The 18837-nt window shown below is 47.7% G+C and overlaps 6 protein-coding genes and 1 pseudogene across 7 annotated transcripts; 2 read left to right on the top strand and 5 right to left on the bottom strand.

The window, feature by feature from the left end:
- Nucleotides 1-115: 115 nt before the first annotated feature.
- EYB26_000769 (uncharacterized protein) lies at nucleotides 116-3127 on the bottom strand (the record flags this gene model as incomplete). The annotated part of the gene is made up of 2 exons (XM_054260085.1): nucleotides 116-1851; nucleotides 1912-3127. 2 exons carry the CDS (start codon nucleotides 3125-3127, stop codon nucleotides 116-118), a joined length of 2952 nt encoding a protein of 983 aa, XP_054116060.1.
- A 484-nt stretch (nucleotides 3128-3611) lies between these two features.
- EYB26_000770 lies at nucleotides 3612-3716 on the bottom strand (annotated as a pseudogene). The gene has a single exon. The product of its transcript is annotated as a tRNA-OTHER (tRNA).
- Nucleotides 3717-4671: 955 nt separating this feature from the next.
- Nucleotides 4672-6681, bottom strand: EYB26_000771 (uncharacterized protein; the record flags this gene model as incomplete). Its single annotated transcript, XM_054260086.1, has 3 exons — nucleotides 4672-4975; nucleotides 5043-6120; nucleotides 6594-6681. 3 exons carry the CDS (start codon nucleotides 6679-6681, stop codon nucleotides 4672-4674), a joined length of 1470 nt encoding a protein of 489 aa, XP_054116061.1.
- Nucleotides 6682-9028: 2347 nt separating this feature from the next.
- Nucleotides 9029-10063, bottom strand: EYB26_000772 (uncharacterized protein; the record flags this gene model as incomplete). The annotated part of the gene is made up of 1 exon (XM_054260087.1): nucleotides 9029-10063. The coding sequence occupies one exon, from the start codon at nucleotides 10061-10063 to the stop codon at nucleotides 9029-9031; it is 1035 nt and encodes a 344-aa protein (XP_054116062.1).
- Nucleotides 10064-10523: 460 nt separating this feature from the next.
- Nucleotides 10524-13112, top strand: EYB26_000773 (uncharacterized protein; the record flags this gene model as incomplete). Its single annotated transcript, XM_054260088.1, has 1 exon — nucleotides 10524-13112. One exon carries the CDS (start codon nucleotides 10524-10526, stop codon nucleotides 13110-13112), a length of 2589 nt encoding a protein of 862 aa, XP_054116063.1.
- A 510-nt stretch (nucleotides 13113-13622) lies between these two features.
- On the bottom strand, nucleotides 13623-17190 carry EYB26_000774 (uncharacterized protein; the record flags this gene model as incomplete). The annotated part of the gene is made up of 6 exons (XM_054260089.1): nucleotides 13623-14287; nucleotides 14349-15354; nucleotides 15412-15843; nucleotides 15899-16845; nucleotides 16924-16978; nucleotides 17179-17190. 6 exons carry the CDS (start codon nucleotides 17188-17190, stop codon nucleotides 13623-13625), a joined length of 3117 nt encoding a protein of 1038 aa, XP_054116064.1.
- Nucleotides 17191-17379: 189 nt separating this feature from the next.
- EYB26_000775 (uncharacterized protein) lies at nucleotides 17380-18388 on the top strand (the record flags this gene model as incomplete). Its single annotated transcript, XM_054260090.1, has 4 exons — nucleotides 17380-17488; nucleotides 17552-17591; nucleotides 17644-17952; nucleotides 18007-18388. 4 exons carry the CDS (start codon nucleotides 17380-17382, stop codon nucleotides 18386-18388), a joined length of 840 nt encoding a protein of 279 aa, XP_054116065.1.
- Between the last annotated feature and the right edge of the window lie 449 nt (nucleotides 18389-18837).

Genomic DNA, 18837 nt, shown 5'->3' on the forward strand with positions numbered 1-18837 from the left:
ACTAAACTCCTATACATACATCATAAATAGGTCCATGGCTAGGTATCACTGCCGAAAACATCACTCATCAATTGCGCCTGCAAATGCATGCATATACATGATCAAAGAAGAGAGCTCACTGCGCATCTCCCTGCGGCTCTTTGGTTTCTGTACCACCACCAGCACCGCTGCTGCTTGACGGGACCACAATCCTACGACTTCTCCGGTCCTTCTCCCTATCTCGAGTCGCCGATGAAACCCCTGCAGCAGGTGCCGATGCTTTTTCGCGTCGACCTTTTTTCACGGGCTCATAAACATCATTAAAATTCATGACCACACCCAAGAAGCGCATATCAACATCCGGTTGATAGGCCAGGTCGCCGAGTAGAATGTTAAGTCGAGCGCGGAAATCAGCGGATAAGTCACGAAGACGGGTTTGTAATGAGGCAAGCATATGATCATCAGCTGTTAAATTCGCGTTCTCTTGATTTGACAGGAACGGAGATGGGTTGTTGAAGTCATGCTCCGTCACACCCCATTGACCACGTGCTGTGCGGGTTTCGATCTTTGCGTTCAGCTCTTGACGGCGTGTGAACTCTGCAACAGAGAATGAATATAGACCGTCAACCGCGTCCTTGTAGTTCAGCATGATCTTGAGGATTTGATGCAGCTGAACAAGGAAGCTTTCTTCCGGCTGTTTTGCAGATGACGAAGAGCTTCGTGACGCGCTTGACGAGCCTAGAAGACCCTTGTGCGTGATGGAATTGAGGTACTTAGTATGAGCCTCAATCAGATCATCTAGAGTGCAGCCAGGTTTTGAGATTGCCGCTTGTAATTGATCCCAACTGGCTTCAATCACTTCGAAGAGAATATAATACTGCAACTGGCACACGAAATGAATCATCTCGGCGATTACGCATCTTGCGAGCTTCCAGTCTGCTCCAACTTTGTCTTCCACACTGCCGAGAACACCGCGAGCTCCTGTCATGAACCTTCGCCATGTACTTTCCAACGCGAACTCAACCCGTTTCACTCGCCAGAGGAAGTTGAACACCTTGAGATATTGTGTCGATCCCCATGGAGTAATAACTACATCTACAGGGGCATCGATTTTATATTCAAGTGTGAAACAGTCCCATCCAATTTCACCGTGACTGAGCTCCAGCATACGCGCATCTAGCCGGCGCAAGACATCTGGTGAATCGAACTGCGCGTTTGACGATCGAATAGCGTGTTCTAACTGAGCAGTCAAAGTATGTCGATATTGCGAATTGGCAGGCCGGTCCAGATTTGACGCGAGCGATTCCATAAGCAAAGCGATGAAGTCACCCTGTCCAAGTAAAAGATATTTCTTCAAAGCACGAAGGTGCTCAAAGAGTTTGAATTTGGTATCCATCAGATGAATGAGTCTCGCCATTGTCGTCTTGTAAGCTTCGTCAATGGAGTTTTCTAGTCTTGCGGTATCTCCGTATCGAAGCTCTTTAGACGTTTCTTTCGAGTAGGCTTCCACCCAAGCAGAATCTCCGCAGCCATATCGAATGAAGTTTAGAGACTTTCCAATGAGGAAAACTTTCTTGGCGAAATCTTGTGTTATAAAGGACGGGATCATCTCTTCGTCTAGTTTGTACTTGTCTTCCCACACGCTCGATGCAATGCGCCGCGGGTCTGCGCTGGGTCGAAATTCTGTTTCTATGACAAAAAACTCTTTGTAGGGATCAGAAAGTTCGCCGTCGTAAATCCACTGCCGGAGCATATCGTAAAATGGGCGTGTAATGTGTGACAGCAGTTTCTCTGCAAAGCTACCAACGAAAGGGTCTCCGTGGGACGATGAGTAGCCATGTATCAGGGATATCAGCTGACCACCTCTTTTATCTGCAAGCACGTACCGTTAGTTCTCGATGTCATTACAGCCGCAGTGTCAATATTACCCACCTCTTGCTTCTTCTACCATTATACTCATCAATCGTAAGGCCATTGTAGCATCCCTCGTCCAGACCACACAGCGTTTGAGGGTCACGGCACCCTTGACCATGCCCTTAGGATCATCACTAGCCGCTGCAGTCAAGGCTCTTCTGATTTCTCCTTCAAGAGTAGAAACTAGCCCTAAATAAGAGCGAAGCTCATTAAAAATGGATGCCCTCAAAGCTTGACTCACCAACCCCCCTTCTGAGCTATCAACAAAGCCCGATAACTCTTTATACAGTAGGCATGGTTCGGCTAAGGTGTGCAGCAATGATATCATCGGAATCGGCAAATTAGTCGGTAGTTTCAACATTGTGGATGAAGAGAACTCCATATTCGTTGACGAGAGACCCTGAAGGATAAAAGGTAAATCCCGGAGAAGAGATGATTCCGCGGTTTTGACGGGTTTCGATTCTTGTTTTGCTGTCTGCGAAGCAGTAACCTGTGGAACTTCTCTCGGTGTGCTTGTTCCTCTGAGCCGTCCTGAGCTGGTCTCTCTAACCTCTTCTGTAGTCGCTGGGTGACTGCGTCTTTGCTTTTCGATGGCAGAGTCTCGTGCTGATCGCTTTCGATCTACGGCTTCTCCCCGCTGTGAGACAGACGAACTGATAGCGGGACCTTCATCATCATCAACTAGCGCTCCTCTCATACCGGCTCTTGACTTGAATAGTAAATTATCTAGATTTCCATCATCTAGCAGAGGACTTCGACTACGGCCACCTTCATTTGTCATTGTATCTTCCTCGCCGACATTATCGTCACCTTCTTGTTCCGACAATCGATATAACAAATAGAGAATAGCCCACTTCTGCCCGAGCACAGGTTGCGTCAACAATCGAGAATAAAGATTTGAAAACCGCACCGCCTTATCCGGACTGGCGTTTTCTCGCAATAATTTTCGTTTGATCAGATCAGAGGCATTGTTGATATTCTCTGCCGCAGATCCCCAATTGCCATCGATACCGACTTGTTCTTTGTCTGCACCCACAACATCCAGAATACGCCATGCACGGCCTAGGCGCTCCTGAAGTCGTTGCTCTTCGGCTGCGGCCAGAGCATCCTCTTCATCTCCGGAGAAATCGTCGCCGAGCGCGGAAGGGGGGATAGGCGGTAATAGAGAGTCGACTAGTTGGGACAAGGCATCGTCGACACGGCGTGAGCGCACCGGTGCGCGTCGTGCTGACATTGTTGAGATTCACAGAACAGTTTCCTATCGGTGTTATTCGCTCTTTATCGTTTCCACCGCTTGGTCATTCGGGCACGGCGTGTTTCTGTTGGGCAGATGGATCGTGTCATGTCCAGTCGAGTCCGATCGTTAAGAGTATTTCAGATAGATAAAAATCATACGGAGCATTGATTTTGCTCGTTCAATGCTCGATGGGTCGAAGTAGGTAACTGATCTCTCTTCTTTCTTGAATCCCCAGCGTCTGAAAGATAATTAATTGATTGTTTGTCTCGGCGCGGGACTTGAGGTTGTTTGCACTGTTTGGTTATCGATAACAAAACGGTGGCCGCGGAGCCTTTCTGCCCTACATAGGTAATGGGCGGTGGCGCTTTCTTTTCCACACACCAGGCATCAAATCGATTCTTCGTTCGATATGTGGTAATGGGAAAGACAAGGTGTATAAAATACTCATTGCAAAAAAAGAGTAAAAAGAACGTTGACATTTTACCCTTACCTGGGCTCGAACCAGGGACATTCGTGATACATATACCGTTCATATTGAACATTATAAGTATAAGCACGACGATCTAACCAACTGAGCTACAAGGGTAATGATATGCCAAAACTGTGGGTCTTGCCGTTCAGCCCCACATATTACCCTCAGCAAGTTGACGACATGATTCTGCTTCACCAAGGTCCTTCCCCCCCCAAAAGTACGTCGGTAGGCGCGTCGAGTCTGTCAACCGGGACTACGTCTACAAAGGACTTATTGGAATTCTTTCAAGGTTGTCTGGCATTAAATCATTGCTAGTCGCATTGACTGCTTGTTCGCTTAGCCCATAACTTCTAGCTTAACTCTTCAAAAGAACATTCATAGCCATGTTGATGGAAATCGCGGTCTAGACCAGCAAGCGAATTCTGTCAATCTCAGCATCGAACTAGAAGTGCGAATCGTCATAAAAATAGAAAGTATCAGACACGAAAAAGAATAAAAATAATAAAGTCCTCACCCGGTAAAAAAGAACCAAGGGCAAGGAAACAGCAAAACAGAAAGTACAGGGGAACTCTAAACTCCAGGTAAATCAGACCAATCCGAATAATATCGCCACCAGTAGAAACGAGAACGAACGCCCCCAGGGGAAAAAAAAGAAGATAAAAACAAAACCAAATACACTGAACGCAAATCAGCAAAGGCCAGGAGTTCGAGGAAGAGTAAAGCGATTTTCCAGCACGCCTCAAGGTGAAGGATGATGTACACACCCATATGACACCATCCGAATTTTGACCATGTCCATTTTGTCCCATGCATCATAAAAACTCCGCCCATGCCAATGACCATTTTGAAGGCACAAGTAAGAGACGAGAAAAGAAGTTTCGGCCGCCGTAGTCAAGTGAAAGCGATAGGGACGGTAAAGGTTGAGAGGGGAAGAAAGAAAAGTAACTGTTACAAAAGACCCGGTCGTATTCAAGAGTACAAATTAGGCAGCGAACAGATACCACATTTGGTTTAGTTATCGATTAGTTCTCGCAGACGTGAGCCGTATATTAATTATTCGTTGCTGTATCTATCGGCGAATGGCTTGGGGCATTGGTGCTCCGGGTTGCATGGCCATATTGGTTGCGAGGTTGTACGGATGGGGATCAAAGCCGGCGGACATGCCATTCATGATCAAAGGACCGAGACCTTGAGCTTGTGAGACAGGGCAGTCTTTGTGAGCAAGCAAAAGGGTCTTGAGATTCACTATTTCTTCCCGTAGTTGAGTGACGGTCGCCGTTAAAGCATCATTTTCCGTTGTGAAGAGCTCGACCTTGGCTTGGAGATTTGCAAGCCACTGCTTCTTACGTTGACGACATTTGAGCGCCGCGACACTGGATAAGTATTAGTAAGAGTCTGGATGGAAGGTAAGTCATGAGCTGATTTAGTGTGATAACATACCGATTCCTCTCCAAGAAATTCTTTCGCTTCTCTTCATCAGTCATCTTCTTCGGGTCTTTGCCATTCAGTTCGTCCTTCATGTCTTCATCGTCCGACTCCTCTTCAGGAGTCACCTCCATAGGTCCATTATTCATTTTGGTCCTCTTATTGGAACCCTTGGGCGCTTCTTCTGCCTTGCGACGGCCATTGACGGTGGAGGTCTGTTTGGTGGACGTGTTCTTCTTGCCTTTACCTTTCGATGCTGGCTTGGCTTGCTCGCCTTGACTGTCGGAACCCTCAGCAGTCATTTCGCGACCACTGCTCACCGAATTGTGAGCATTTCGCGTCGTTCGTTTCGTATCAGGAATGTCCACAGGCTTCGCGGCTGCCGCGAACGCGTCATTGTTGGGCTGGCCACCCTTCGCAAGCATGAAGAGGCCGTTGGCTGCATCAGCGGCATCGTGGTGCGTGAACTGATCGACGGCAGGTGGTGCAGTCTTCTTGTCCATGTTCTGGAGCTGCTCTGGATCGCTAGTCGGGTTAGACGTAGGTGCATTGAAACCGCTGCGCTTGGCTGCGTTTAAGGCAGTGCGGTGGAACTCGAGAGTCGAAGGAGTCGCGCCACCGCTTTGAAGTTGAGAAAGGATCGCCTGAGTATTAGGACTCGGGGCTGGGAACATTGACCCACCACCACCAGGGGTCAACCCCGTTCGTAATGAAGACTCGTTGGGAGTTGGAAAGCCGCGTCCGATACTGTCAAAATAGTCGGCACCAGTAGGGCCCGCCAGCATAGCAGGACTCAGCGGTCCGGAGCGTAAAGAGTTGGGCCAGTTATAGCCGGCTGAGCTTGCTCCGGGCAGTGCAGGAGACGTGATGGATGCGACTGGGGGAAGCAATGACTTCCCCGGGGTTTCAGCTGATGGGTTGCCAAAAGACTGCTCGAACGGGTTGGGCTCGAGGGAGAATGGGTTGTGGAGCGAGTTGAAGTAGTCAGGTGTATCGCCCGGACCAGAAGCAGCTGGGCGGGGCGGCGGTGGAAGTGATTGAGACGCTTCAGTGTCGGTCGCAGGCTTCTGGTCTTTTGTATTTGCTGAAGAATCTGTAGTGCCAAGATAGGGTTAATACAATGCGCGTTCCCACGATTGATAACAAATAATGTGATTGATAATCAAGACGTGATGTCAAGGAATTGAGAGCAAAATTGTACAATTATTGTATGCAACGCAGTAAAATAGGGGTCGCGACAGGACAATGAGGTCAAATGCGAAGTGTGTTTAGACAGGTGATCATGTTGCGACGGATAGGGCGAAGGGCGATAGGCGATAGGCCATCCGAACTTTGAGGTGAGTCGATAAGGGTAATTGTGAGGTCATGGCGGATAGTCGACACATGAAACCTCGATCCAGAGACAGCAAGTCATTGGACGCGGTCCACCAAATGCTCAAGGGGAAAGGAGAGGAAAGTGCAAGAGGTCATTCATTCATTGCCATGTTATGCATATACTTTGCTTGATCGCAGACACAATATAATGCCAGAGAAAGGCCGATCGCAGGAAGGAAAGAGCACACTGACCTTCAGACTTTATTATGTTGTTCTTCTTCGCGTCCATAGGGGATGAGGTCCTACCCAGAGGAGCCCTCTGAGCCACAGCAGCAGACATAATCTCGTAAAACGGGAGTCGTAAGGGAGAAGAGGAATGTAGAGGATCGATGACGACCGGGGAAGGGCGACGCGCTGCGACCACGGCGTAGATAATCGAGCCCGGTCGGGATCAACGAGTAAGGGAAAAAGAAAAAAAAAAAAAAAAAGGGAAAACCAGAAAACGAACACGCAACAAGAAACAATATGCGAATTTAACAAGAATAATAATAATAACGGTAGAGTCAATAGACAGACTTCAGTGCGCAGTCACAGTATGAAGCATCAATATCGTGTGGTGGTCGAGGGCTGATGCGTTCACAGAGGGTTGCTGATGATGATGATTGATGATGCAGTACCAAGAACGGATTTGGAAGAAAGGGAGAGTGGAAGGAGGGAAAGTGACGTAGCCGGGCTGGGAGGGTACTTATTTGGGGGGAGGAGGGCACGACAAAGCGAGCGAAGAAGGGAAGGAACAAGTAAGCAGGGAAGAGCTAGCGAAGACGTTTTTTTTTTTTTTTTTTGGAAAGACGAGATGGGTAGCACTCAACCAATACTGACGTTGTGACTGGTTGGCCACGATCCGAAGTCTTCTCTGTCGGCCGGCCTGGAGTGTCCATCATTTGGTTTGCTGGTGGGCCATTGACACCATAGGGGACCAACAATACGCTAGTATACCACACAGTAGTCAAGTTAGTGATTCGAGCGGAGTCAGCCAGAAGCACACGACAGAGGGCAACCATCTATACGACAGCGTACTCCTTAGGGAGATGCTGAAGTTGCAATCAATATTTACTACTGTAGATTTTCGCACATGACAGTAGCCAAATTTGGAAAAAAAAATCAAGGTGTATGACTGTAAAATGGCATCCGCCAGGCGGAAAGAAGAGGAATGCAAGGAATCAGGAGACCAAATTAACCCTCTCCGCCCCCGTCGACTACGATCAATCCGGCAAATAGAATCCCCAGGAGCATATGGTGCTAGTCTAGACTGGCATATTGCTCACGTAACTTTGGCCACCACAGACTTCAGTGGTGGTACGTTCCTCCATTTGGTCGAATTTACGGGATCTTCAACCAAACTTTTTTTTTTCTTTTTTTAATTTACAAATTCGTTGCATGCTATTGGAAGCTGATATCTATAATGAGTGGATACCGATAACAATCGATTGGTGGGCGGCAAATGGTCGATAAGAGACGAAAGAAGGAAGAGAAAGAAAAAGACGGCGCGGGATGATGAGATCACGGTGACGATTGACAGGAATTCTACGAGAAAGTGTAACCTCGACTGCCTCTAGCCTATCCGGGGCTAGCGGGGTCTAGCGCGAAGCGAAGCAAAACGAGGAACGATCATTGGAGCCACTCAGCGCTTGTTTCGGTCGGAGGACAAGAGGGCCCATTTCCGGCAGAAAAGAAGAATTAATAATTTAATATTGCGTCTGGGCGAGACGTGGTGGCGTGCACTTGGCGTCTGTCCACTAATCGTTTTCCTCTGCGGCTCTCTCTCCGCTCTGTGCTGTAACTACGTACCAGAGTAGTAGAGTGGTAGAGTGGTAGAGTAGCAATCATGCCATCGCCGTGGGTGTTGTGGCATGATTGGGCGATGGGTGATGACGCAATATACTTGAACGTACGTACCACCTCTCGCCCCCGTTCCCCACCGCCGGAAGGTCTACTCCCTAAGTGCCGACTTAATTAGCCTCTGTTTGAGAATGGGCGGAATTCTGATATGACATGCGGCCCCTGCCATATGGTCCCTCCGCCTGTTCAACCGCTTCCATCGAATCACCTTTGGCCAGACTGTCTCTGCAGTTAACTACTACGAGAGTAGTGCATTGAATCTACTGAATGGTCATCTTGCGCCTTCCCGATCCGGACATTTGTGTATTGACAATCTGATGAATTACTCCGCCCTTCTATAGCAAACACTGCCAAACAGACCAGGACAACGATCAATCAATAAATCGATTATCAGGATGAGACTTGGTGTAATTCTGAGACTTAGGGCGTGCTAGTACATGCATTTCTGCTATCGGCTCTGGAGCATGTCCAATGTCTTGCAGTTGCAGCGAGAGCTGCGTCTAGACCCATCAGTTTTACCCACACTAGTTCTACAACATGGCCAATTCGACACAACTTCTGGACTGTTAGGGCGCATGGATCAAAACATTATTAAAAAGGTCGAAGTGAGGTTTATCCATTGGCGTCTTATGATTGGATTTTAGTAACCCGCCAAACGCTTGGGCTAGGCGGATCTATATTCAGACTATATTTACGCCTTTTCCTCTATCGGACCAAACACGATCCGCAATAACTACTACTGCAGTATACGCAAGTATTATACATAAATTTCACATTAATCCTCAACGTCATGACAAGTTGATGCCTCCTTGCATACCGCCGACTTCCCGCCAAAACTGAGAAAAGTCGACTCCCTCAGATTCAAACATCTCCTGGGCTTGCAGCATAGCGTTGCGCTGCCGCTCAGGGGTAAAGCCTCCCGGTTGAGAACTCTCGTACTGAACCAGCTCAACCCAGCGGAAGAAAAGATCTTCCTTGCCCATTGCCGCAAGCTTCTGCTGAAATGCAAGTAGTTGATCGCGTTGTTGTTCCCGTTCCTTGGTGTCTTCATCGGCAACCCGCCAGATGAGCCACCCTTCATCATCCGTGTTCACAAGAATGGCGGCGCGGAATTCGTCAAGTTGTACCCCCGACCCTTTACTTATCTGGTTAATCAGCTCATGCGCCCGCACCATGGCGTTGTAGTCTAGATCCCAATCGGCGTCGATGAGAAGGTAGCCGCTCTTCTTGATTCTCTGGGGAGCTACAGCAGGGACAACTCTCTCGCGAACGACCTTCTCGTCATCGTATACCCAACGATTGCGTTCAAGATCCGCCGACCAAGTACTCCGACTTAGTCGTACAACCACTTCCCGCTGACGGAAGCCAACCTTTCGACGCCAGTAGATCGGGCCCTGGATGAATCGAATGGGCCAAGCGAGAAAGATGGTGAGGAAGAAATAATCAATAGAGAAAGTGAGTGTGCGTCTCAGGATCGTGCCAGCTGCCGTTTTGATGGGCTGTGAGGTCAAGTCCACCGTCGATTTTGTCGATAGTCCTAGCGCCGAGGCGAAAATCTCTGGGTAAACGTAGAACGCGTTGTAGATGCGATACACCAAAAATAGTATAATGGCAGTATTGAGAAGAATCGGGAGAATGAACAGCTGTTTCTTAAAGTCTGGGCTTTCTCTGTCGATGTGTATGAGATATATTTCATTTGGCGAGAGTGTCTCCAGAAATGGTTCCAAGACTGGAGGTGCCTTGACAAACGGTGTTGGCGGCTTAACTGCGGATTTGGACGAGGGCTGCCTGCCCTTTCCTGTTCGTTTGGTGGCTTTCGCCATGCTTGACGATTGTGCTGAAACTAGGCTTTTGATGGTTTACTGTTGATGAGAGTCGACATCTGACCAACCGTCATATACCACGGAGGTTAGGGGGGGGAAACAATTGATCTATCACGTCACGTTATCAAGGACTGTAGTCCAAGGAGAGTTCTTATTTCTCAATATCTGATATATAAGATGAATTATATGTTAATATAAGATTAAGAAGCACAGAAAAGAAGGCACTGAAATGTCCAAGTGGGTACGGCAGATATTTGCACTTTCCTCAATTTGGATAGATGGCTTTGATCTACAAAAACATCATTGATTTGCAGGAACCATATACACCGCGATAGCGCAACACTTACTTCACATTACTAGTTTGCACTTGTGCAAGTGGCATTCTTCTTGCATTGAATATGTGCAGAAATAGCTGATTAATTTATAATAATTATGCTTGTTCTGTTTACTTTATTTAGCCATGGCCTTGTCAGATCACATCACCCATCCCGGTGCTTCTCGGCGCTGGGACAACAAACAGCAAGCACAGCAGGACCTTCTTTCTCCACATCTTCACAGGGCGCACCTGAACCTCGACCTCGACCTTGACCGCGCGTATCCCTCCGACCGAAAATATTTTCGGAGACCCAGCACAGTCGCCAACGATACGCCGCGATCTCGGAGTAACTTCCGAATGACCAGAACATTGAAAGACGCGTTCGAAGCCACATCGCGGACAGCCGACATGGACGTAAGTTCAGCGCCAATCGCGACAACGAATGACCGCACCCCCAGTCCAAGGCACCGACAGCAGCGAAGTTATACTCTGCCTTCTCCCTACGCAGAAGTCACCAGCCCTCCGCCTGCCGAAATACTCGAGACGTACCAGAGAATCAACGATGCAGACGACTTGGCAGATTTGGTATCAGAGGTCAATCAAGGCTATCCTGAGAATGGAATATCTCGGAAAAGTTCTGGAGAACGGAGGAGGCGCGATTCTCCTGGATCTTTGAACAATCGTCATTCTCGAGGCGAGAATTTGGACCTAGGTTTTAGCTACCTAGACGATGCCACAGATGATTATGTGCGTGGGAAATTGTCAACCTACAAACGCGACGAAGAGCGTTTAAATCGCGTAACTACGAGTCAATCACCGGTTTTTAGCAGAGCTAGGATTGGGTCAAGAGCGGAGGGTTTGCAAAGACGCGAATCTGATCTACAAGCCGAGGAAGCAGGCCAAGATCTCGGAGATGATGGGCTTCAACTTGGATTGAATGTGCCCAAAACCTGGGGAAACAAATCGAGAAGCCACCGACAATGGCTGACCTCGATCACAGGCAATACCCCTCGCGCTGATGCATCTGGACGCAGTAGTGAACGAGAAAGAAGAGCTAGAATTGAATCAAGAAGTCGTTCACCTCACATTACTGACAGATCACCCTCACGATTTGACCGGAAAACCAGTCAAGAACTTGCATCGGCATCGGAAAGGTCTCGTCTGGGTGCCCCTCCAGCAGACGGTCTTCACAACAGTGCGCGGTCCAGATCGCGATCTCTGGGAAGAAGTGGTCTTAATGGCGACACCATTCCAAACACGCCGATAACGATCTACAAATCAACGGCTAGAGATCCGTTTCAAAAACAACGAAGCGATTCTCGAGAGCTGCTCCGCAAATTGGCCCGCACCGAAAGTCCTCCACAACAGAACACACCCGCACAACAAAAAACAGAGCAGACGCTGCTTCCGCAAAAAACTCCGGTTGTGATAGGAGCTTGGGTTGATACACCCATGACCGTACGAAATACGGACAGTAATGGGGACGACGATACCAAAGAGATCGACTCTCCAAGCAAGACAGCTCCCAAGTCCACCACAATTGCACCGACTAAAGCATCGCAACTCCCTTCGTCCAAGGAGGAATCAGTCGATAAGACCACAATTAAACCTGACAGACAAGAACCAGCCTCAAAACCCAATGTGTTGGCTGAGAAGTCGGCAAATATTGACAGCAAGAAACAGCCAAAGCCAGAACTCGTCAAATCCAAACTACCAAAGAGCGCTCTAGAGACTTTTATTGAAGATGCGAAATCGAATGGTAACCCTCTATCGTTAGGTGATGACACAATCGCCTCTTTAGAGGGACTGATGGATAGCGCAGACGGCGAGCTACCCTCTAGATTTGCGAACATGAAAGAAGAGGAGTTCGAAAAGAAGCTTGATGCAGTCAAGGCAGACACAACCCCAACTCAGAGTTTTGACAAATATACGAATTCTCTAGATCACCTGGGTTCGAAGTTGCAGTCAATCATTCATAGCATACAGGATGCGCGCTCAGGCCTCAATGTGATTGAGCATGCTATCGTACCAGGGAACAGCAAGGCTATAGATGCAGAGGGAAGTTTTTGCGAAACCTGTGGTAATGCTCAACATGGCCATGGCGATGGACGTGTTTACCTTGCCATCCCCATCCCTCGTCTCTGGAAACGAGACTGCAAATCTCAGCGATTAAGACCGACCTACCTTGGCTGGGCAACGGCCGTTTTTGGTTTGTGGTACATCCTTGAGAGTATCATGTGCGATATTTACTGCCATCCTAGTATCGCCGAAGTTTGTGATGGCTATTGCTTACAACCGGACGCTCCACAGTTCCCTTTTGTGCTCCCGACAATGTTCTGGCGCTGGTCACATCTTTCGAGTATCCTGACCCCGATAATCACTCTTCTAGTCGCATTTGTACGCCTGATAGCGCAATTATTTGGCCTATGGGATGGCTATGTTGACGACGGTCAGTATTCTGACATTCAATGGCCGTCGTCCTCTTCGTCATATCAGAACGATATTCCAATCGGCAGCTCTGAGCACCGTGGGGAACGCAATGGACTCTTTGGTCTGTGGTCTGGCGGTGGGCAGAAACACTCGGCATCCAGTGTATTGACGACCTCATTCACATCAACCGCTTCCATGCCAACTATCCTACAAAATGTGATTCACGACCCTCACGGCGATGAAACGGGCGACAGTATCGATGATGATGAAATAGTTGAATCTTCTTCCTCTGGAGCTATGTAGTGCTTGCGGTAGACCCTTTTTTTTGCTTTTGCTTTTCGCTTTTTTAGCATGTGTTGCTTTTGGTTTGGTGCATTCTGAGCGGTGGCGGTCTTCTTATTCATACATGAATGGACTTGGGATCTTTCTTTACGATCAACCATGTGTAGTATCATGGGTAATGCTAGCAGAGAGCAGCCGGCGTTTTAATCAAAGCAATTCAAACCTTCTCAATTGATCATAGGAACTATTACGAGTCCGAATTGAAGTTCAATCGTATCAATTGCATGCTGCTTATAGTAACAGCAGACTCAGCAACTAAAATGATATCCAAATACACAAAGCTGTGGCTTTTGAGGAATAAAACGTAATGGTAATAATACATGGCTTTTTTCTGTTCTCCAGTTGCAGATACTATACACGGCTTCCTCATAGAAATGCAAAATGTGAAATGGCTCAGAAGATTACCTAGATTCGATTCACAATTAGCTCTGTCTGTCCTTGATCAGATCACATGCCAGCAAGATGTATTCATTAATATTGTCGAAACTGCGATGTAGATGAAGATGGGATATCTATCCTGCGAATCAGATCCACCAGCTTCTCCGCAGAGAATCGTCCAGCGTTGTACGCGGAAGCAGGCGGGATAATGCTGAGGAGATGAACGACATCACGCGGTAGCGGGGCTGCTGAAGGTTGAGGACGATATTGTCCGCCATTGACCTGGGTGGTGGGCCGTTTCAGTTGATCCGGTCGACGCGCTGGTATGCCCTTCAAGGGGGATTCGGCACGAGCGAACTTTCGAGGTCTATCTTCTTCGAAATCATCTAATGGGAAGGGCCGTTTGGGTGAGCCAGTAGGAGGCACATCGAGGTATTGTGTAGGCGTTCCTTGAATCGAGCCTTGTTGTTGCTGATCAATCAAGGGTACTGTTCGGGGACGGACTTGTGATAGTGAGATGACCGGTTGTGCCGAAACTGGATTGAAGTTGGCATCCGAATAACGATGTGCGAATTGAGAAAGAGTAGGGTCGTCGGGAAAAAGTTCGCGCATGCGGTTTTCCAGACTGATGACTTGCCCAAGATCGCCATATCGGGATTCATAATCATGCAGAAACGCAAAGATGGGCTTGGTCTTGATGACATTTTCAGGTTTGCTGGTTAGTCTTCTTATAGTCATTTCAAAGACTGCTCGAGCATCTAAATAAGTAAAATAACGTTAGTGTTGGCGAGAGAGCAGCATGGAATTGAACAAACTTACTGGTAACATCATTGATGTCAAACAGATGCTTCAGATATTCAAGCGCAAAATTTTCATCGTCCGGAAATAACCTAGCACCTCGTTCAAAAATTCTTGTTGCGGCCGGATCCTTATAGCAATGATATTCAATCAAGGCACTGGCAATGTACACATCACTCGTGATACGACCGCGCTTGCGAGCTTCGGCAAACACCTGTCTGGAACCAGCAAGTTCTCCGGGTTTACCCTTGCCCTGAATACGGCGCATCGCACGCATCAAAGCTATCCAAGCAAACGAGATCAACTTGGAAGTCATAGTGATTTGTGTTGCATGTGCCTTCCGCATGGCCTCGATTTGACTCTCCTTTGCTGCTTCTTTGGCCTGGACCTCCTGTGAGCGTCCCAACTCATCTTCGTCATCAGCAACGGGTTGGTAATCGTCTGACTCGTTAGCAAATTGCTCTTTGATTCTGGAAATGTCTTGTTCTTCTCGCTCTCGGGCTTTGGTATTCAAAGCATACAGAGCATCCAAAAGTTTGTCAAAGACTTCTCTGACTTTCGCACCACGTTTTTGAGGATCTTGTTCCGATTCAGATTCGATTTCCAATCTATCAGCACGTTTAAATGCAAGCAAACAGCTCTCTGGATTTGCCTCTAAGCCTTGGATGAGCAACTCGTTCCCTTCAGCATCCATGCCGTTTTGGAAACAAAAGTCTGCAGCTTCAAACCAAATATCCGGGACAAATCGCAGGGCCATCAATGCTTGCTTGTAGGCGTACAGCACTCTGTTCTTGTACGCGGCTATGTCTTCTTCTTTGAGGACTAGAGGGTCGCCCTTTTCCCAATTGAACCATCGGCGCCATATTCCGACTTGTTGCTGAAACTCGACATCTCCCTCAAATCCAGGGGCTGGGGGCATTCTTGGAAGCGTTGTGCGATCAAGGTCTCGGGTCAAGTTCTGCAACTCAGTATAAGAACTTCTAGCTGTCATATATGCAGGAGACCGATCTTGCAAAAATTTGCGTCCCTAGTTATCATATTCTGTTAGTGCATAAGACAAGTAAAGACAAAGAGACTAGGTTACCGTAAGTTTGTTCAATCCCATCTCAAATTGATCGTACTCCTTCCAGAGGGTATTCAAGGAATGAGTAGGAACACAGATAGCCCTTTGATAGGCTTTTCGTAATAAATCCATCTTTTGCTGGTCCTGCCAATTCGTACCACCAACGACACCAGGTCCTGTTTTTATGAATTCAACATAATCTGTCCACAATGATGCCGCCTCCCTATCCAAACCGACATGAGTGAGGGCCAAGTCATATGCAGACGTGATAGTTCGCCTAGCCTGGCCGGATGTGTCTGTAGTCAGAGGATGCCTTCGGCGAATGTAATCCAAGTATGCAGTCCATAATTGCACATTGGGGATGCTTAGCAATGTACGATTGAAGATCTGCTCAAGGCGTTGAAGCTCATTGTTCTCGGATTCCATCTGGATATATGCTACCCATTGCTCAGCCTAGGAAGTATCAGTAAGCTTGTTCATTTCGTGACATGTGATGATTGCACCTTACACAAGATGGAAAAACTTTGAAGAACCGCTCATACACTTCTCGCGCGTTGTCGAGTCTGTTACGACTTCGGTGCTCGGCTATCAGTTCGATCCATGCATTTATGTCTCCACGAGGATCCTCTCTGATTCTATCTTCCAACAGGCCAATGCGATCATGAGGTAGGCGACTCCGAGACGCCGCAGAATTTGCCGCCAAGGGAATTGGGGTGGGTGCATTGCTATCAGTATTGTCTCCAACTTGTTGCATCGCTTCAGTGTACAGATTGTGACCAGAATGGAAAGAAACGGGATTATTAGAAACATCTTTGGAACTGGCCATCTCAGGCACAAGGGGTTGTATTGATACACCAGACGTAGAAATAGTTTCATTTGCATTTTTTTCAGAAAAAGGAAGCTGCTCAGAAGCGCCTGCAGAAATATGTCCACCATGTTCAATAGTTTCCAAAACTCCTGGTGGCTCATACTCTGCCTCATCCTTGTCCTCATCCTCTCTCTCATCATCTTCCTCGTCTTCATCGTCATCAACAACAAAGCCACCTATGGTCTTGGTTTTCGGCTGTACATTCATAGCGGACGAAGGCCCTAATACGGAGTTTTGCGAGTCAGGTCTGGACGGAGGCTGAGATGTTTGTGAAGTATCAGCTTGGTCAGGCTGATAAGTATCCTGTGGGATAGACTGAGTAGCAGAAGAAGCATCATTGCTTTCAGTAATCGCGTCATTTGGATTAGATTCTGCTACTGTAACTGAGTACTCATCATGTAAGGTATTCGATGGATCATAATCTTCTTCTGAATCAGATGCTTCGACGGTTTGCGCAACTCCGGCAGGATCATATTCGTTGCTCATGGCTTGCGCCTGGAAAAACGCCTGTTCGGCGTCTTCCTCGGCCATGATTGAGCGGCGCAGTGCGCACTCAAGGTACGAAACGCGGGGATCAACAACTAGTCCTATGAACCAAGAAATACATAACGGTCAGTAATGCCTATCAACGGTTTCAAATGCGATCAATAACAAAAGAACCGCACCAGGAATGTAATGTGGATTGACGGTTGCAGCTAGTGGGGTGCTCCAGCAGGTACACTAATAACGCAAATTCCGAAGTAAACAGGGATATTGCTGTAGAAATACGGGGGGGATAAGTCAGGTATTGATATCCAAGGGGATTGTCATGGGTTGTTGTTGTGGTGTGTTGTTATTGTTGTTATGTTGCAGAGGTCGTCGTTAGAGGAAGTTGCTTCTCCAAGCTTTTTTGTCAGGCCCGTTCAGGCAAGCTAATTAACATCACGTGACATTGATAGCGCGATGCAAGGAGAGACGCGGTGAAAGAGGAAGAAGGCGCGTCTTTGATTCAATCGATTTTCTATTTAAGAAAGCGCCCGCCTCCACGGCTCCCTTCGTTCGAACACACCCTTGGACTGAATTCTTGAAACCATCAATTTTGTTTTTATATTCCGAGACACACAAAATCACACACCATCACCATGTCTGTTGTGTCACTCCTTGGCGTCAAGGTGCTAAATAACCCCGCCGCTTTCTCGGATCCCTACGAGTTCGAGATCACTTTTGAGTGCTTGGAGCAGTTGCAGAAAGGTGAGACTACATCGCAATATCTTCCAGACTACATCAATCATGTTCTCTAACTTGGGTCAACAGATCTCGAGTGGAAACTCACTTATGTTGGCTCCGCCACTTCGTATGTCGCTTGCCCTCCACACTGACAAAATACACACTGACAGTCGCTGTAGTTCCGAGCATGATCAAGAACTCGACTCGTTACTAGTTGGACCCATTCCCGTTGGTGTCAACAAATTCATTTTCGAAGCCGACCCACCAGACCTCAAGCGCATTCCCCAGACTGAGATCCTCGGTGTTACCGTTATCCTCCTTACATGCAGCTACGACGGCCGAGAGTTCGTGCGCGTTGGTTACTACGTGAACAACGAATATGATTCAGAGGAACTCAACGCAGACCCACCATCGAAGCCTATCATCGAGCGTGTGCGCCGTAATGTTTTGGCCGAGAAGCCCCGTGTGACTCGATTTGCTATCAAGTGGTATGTTTTCTTCTGATCGTTATTGCGGACATTTCTAACTGAATTTGACTTCAGGGACTCTGAAGAATCCGCTCCCGCTGAATACCCTCCCGAACAACCGGAGGCCGACCAATTGGATGATGATGGTACCGCGTATGGTGCCGAGGAGGTTGAGTTGGAGAACGCCTTGATCAAGGAGTTGCAAGAAACTGAACAGCAAGACGGCGAGGACCATGAAATGGAGGGTGCTCCAACCACTGCTGCTGTGGTGGCGGACGATGATGATGCTTCAGATGCGGGCAGCGAGGATCTCGAGGCCGAGAGCAGTGAGAGCGAAGAGGAAGATTTGGAAGAAGAGGACGCTGGCGAAGGTGACGACGATGTTGAAATGGCTGATGACGCCAATCCCGGATCTGCCCAGGCACCCCAGGCTCAACCTGAAGTAATGGTCCACTAGGCCAGCCTTCACCACCTTCATCTTTAATTGTATTGAATATTTGAATCACGAACACGAATACCCGTAGAGTTAGGGTTCTGCGAGTGGTTCTCAATTCGTGGGATGGACTTCATCCACATCTGTCTTAGCTGACTATAACGATTAATAATGACATTATTTACATGAACGAACCCAAGCCGCTTGTCTTTTTTATGTGGATTGTATGTGCAAAAGTTGAAAAATATTGACAGCGTATCCCCTTTTTCCCGTTCTATTCCACTCAAAAATTAACATTTATATAATAACCCCTAAGAAATGATGTTCGAATCCTCCCAATAAATATACATTTGAAGCCATGTACTACTCATACCACTCGGTCTCCAAATCGAGAGAGTAGTCAAATAGACAATCAATCGCGATTCTCCCGAGCTTGTAGTTAGTTAGGTGTCAATAATGTCAAAAAGATATCC

This window comes from Talaromyces marneffei, chromosome 1 (assembly GCF_009556855.1).
Source record: "Talaromyces marneffei chromosome 1, complete sequence".
In the NCBI taxonomy this organism is placed as follows: domain Eukaryota; kingdom Fungi; phylum Ascomycota; class Eurotiomycetes; order Eurotiales; family Trichocomaceae; genus Talaromyces; species Talaromyces marneffei.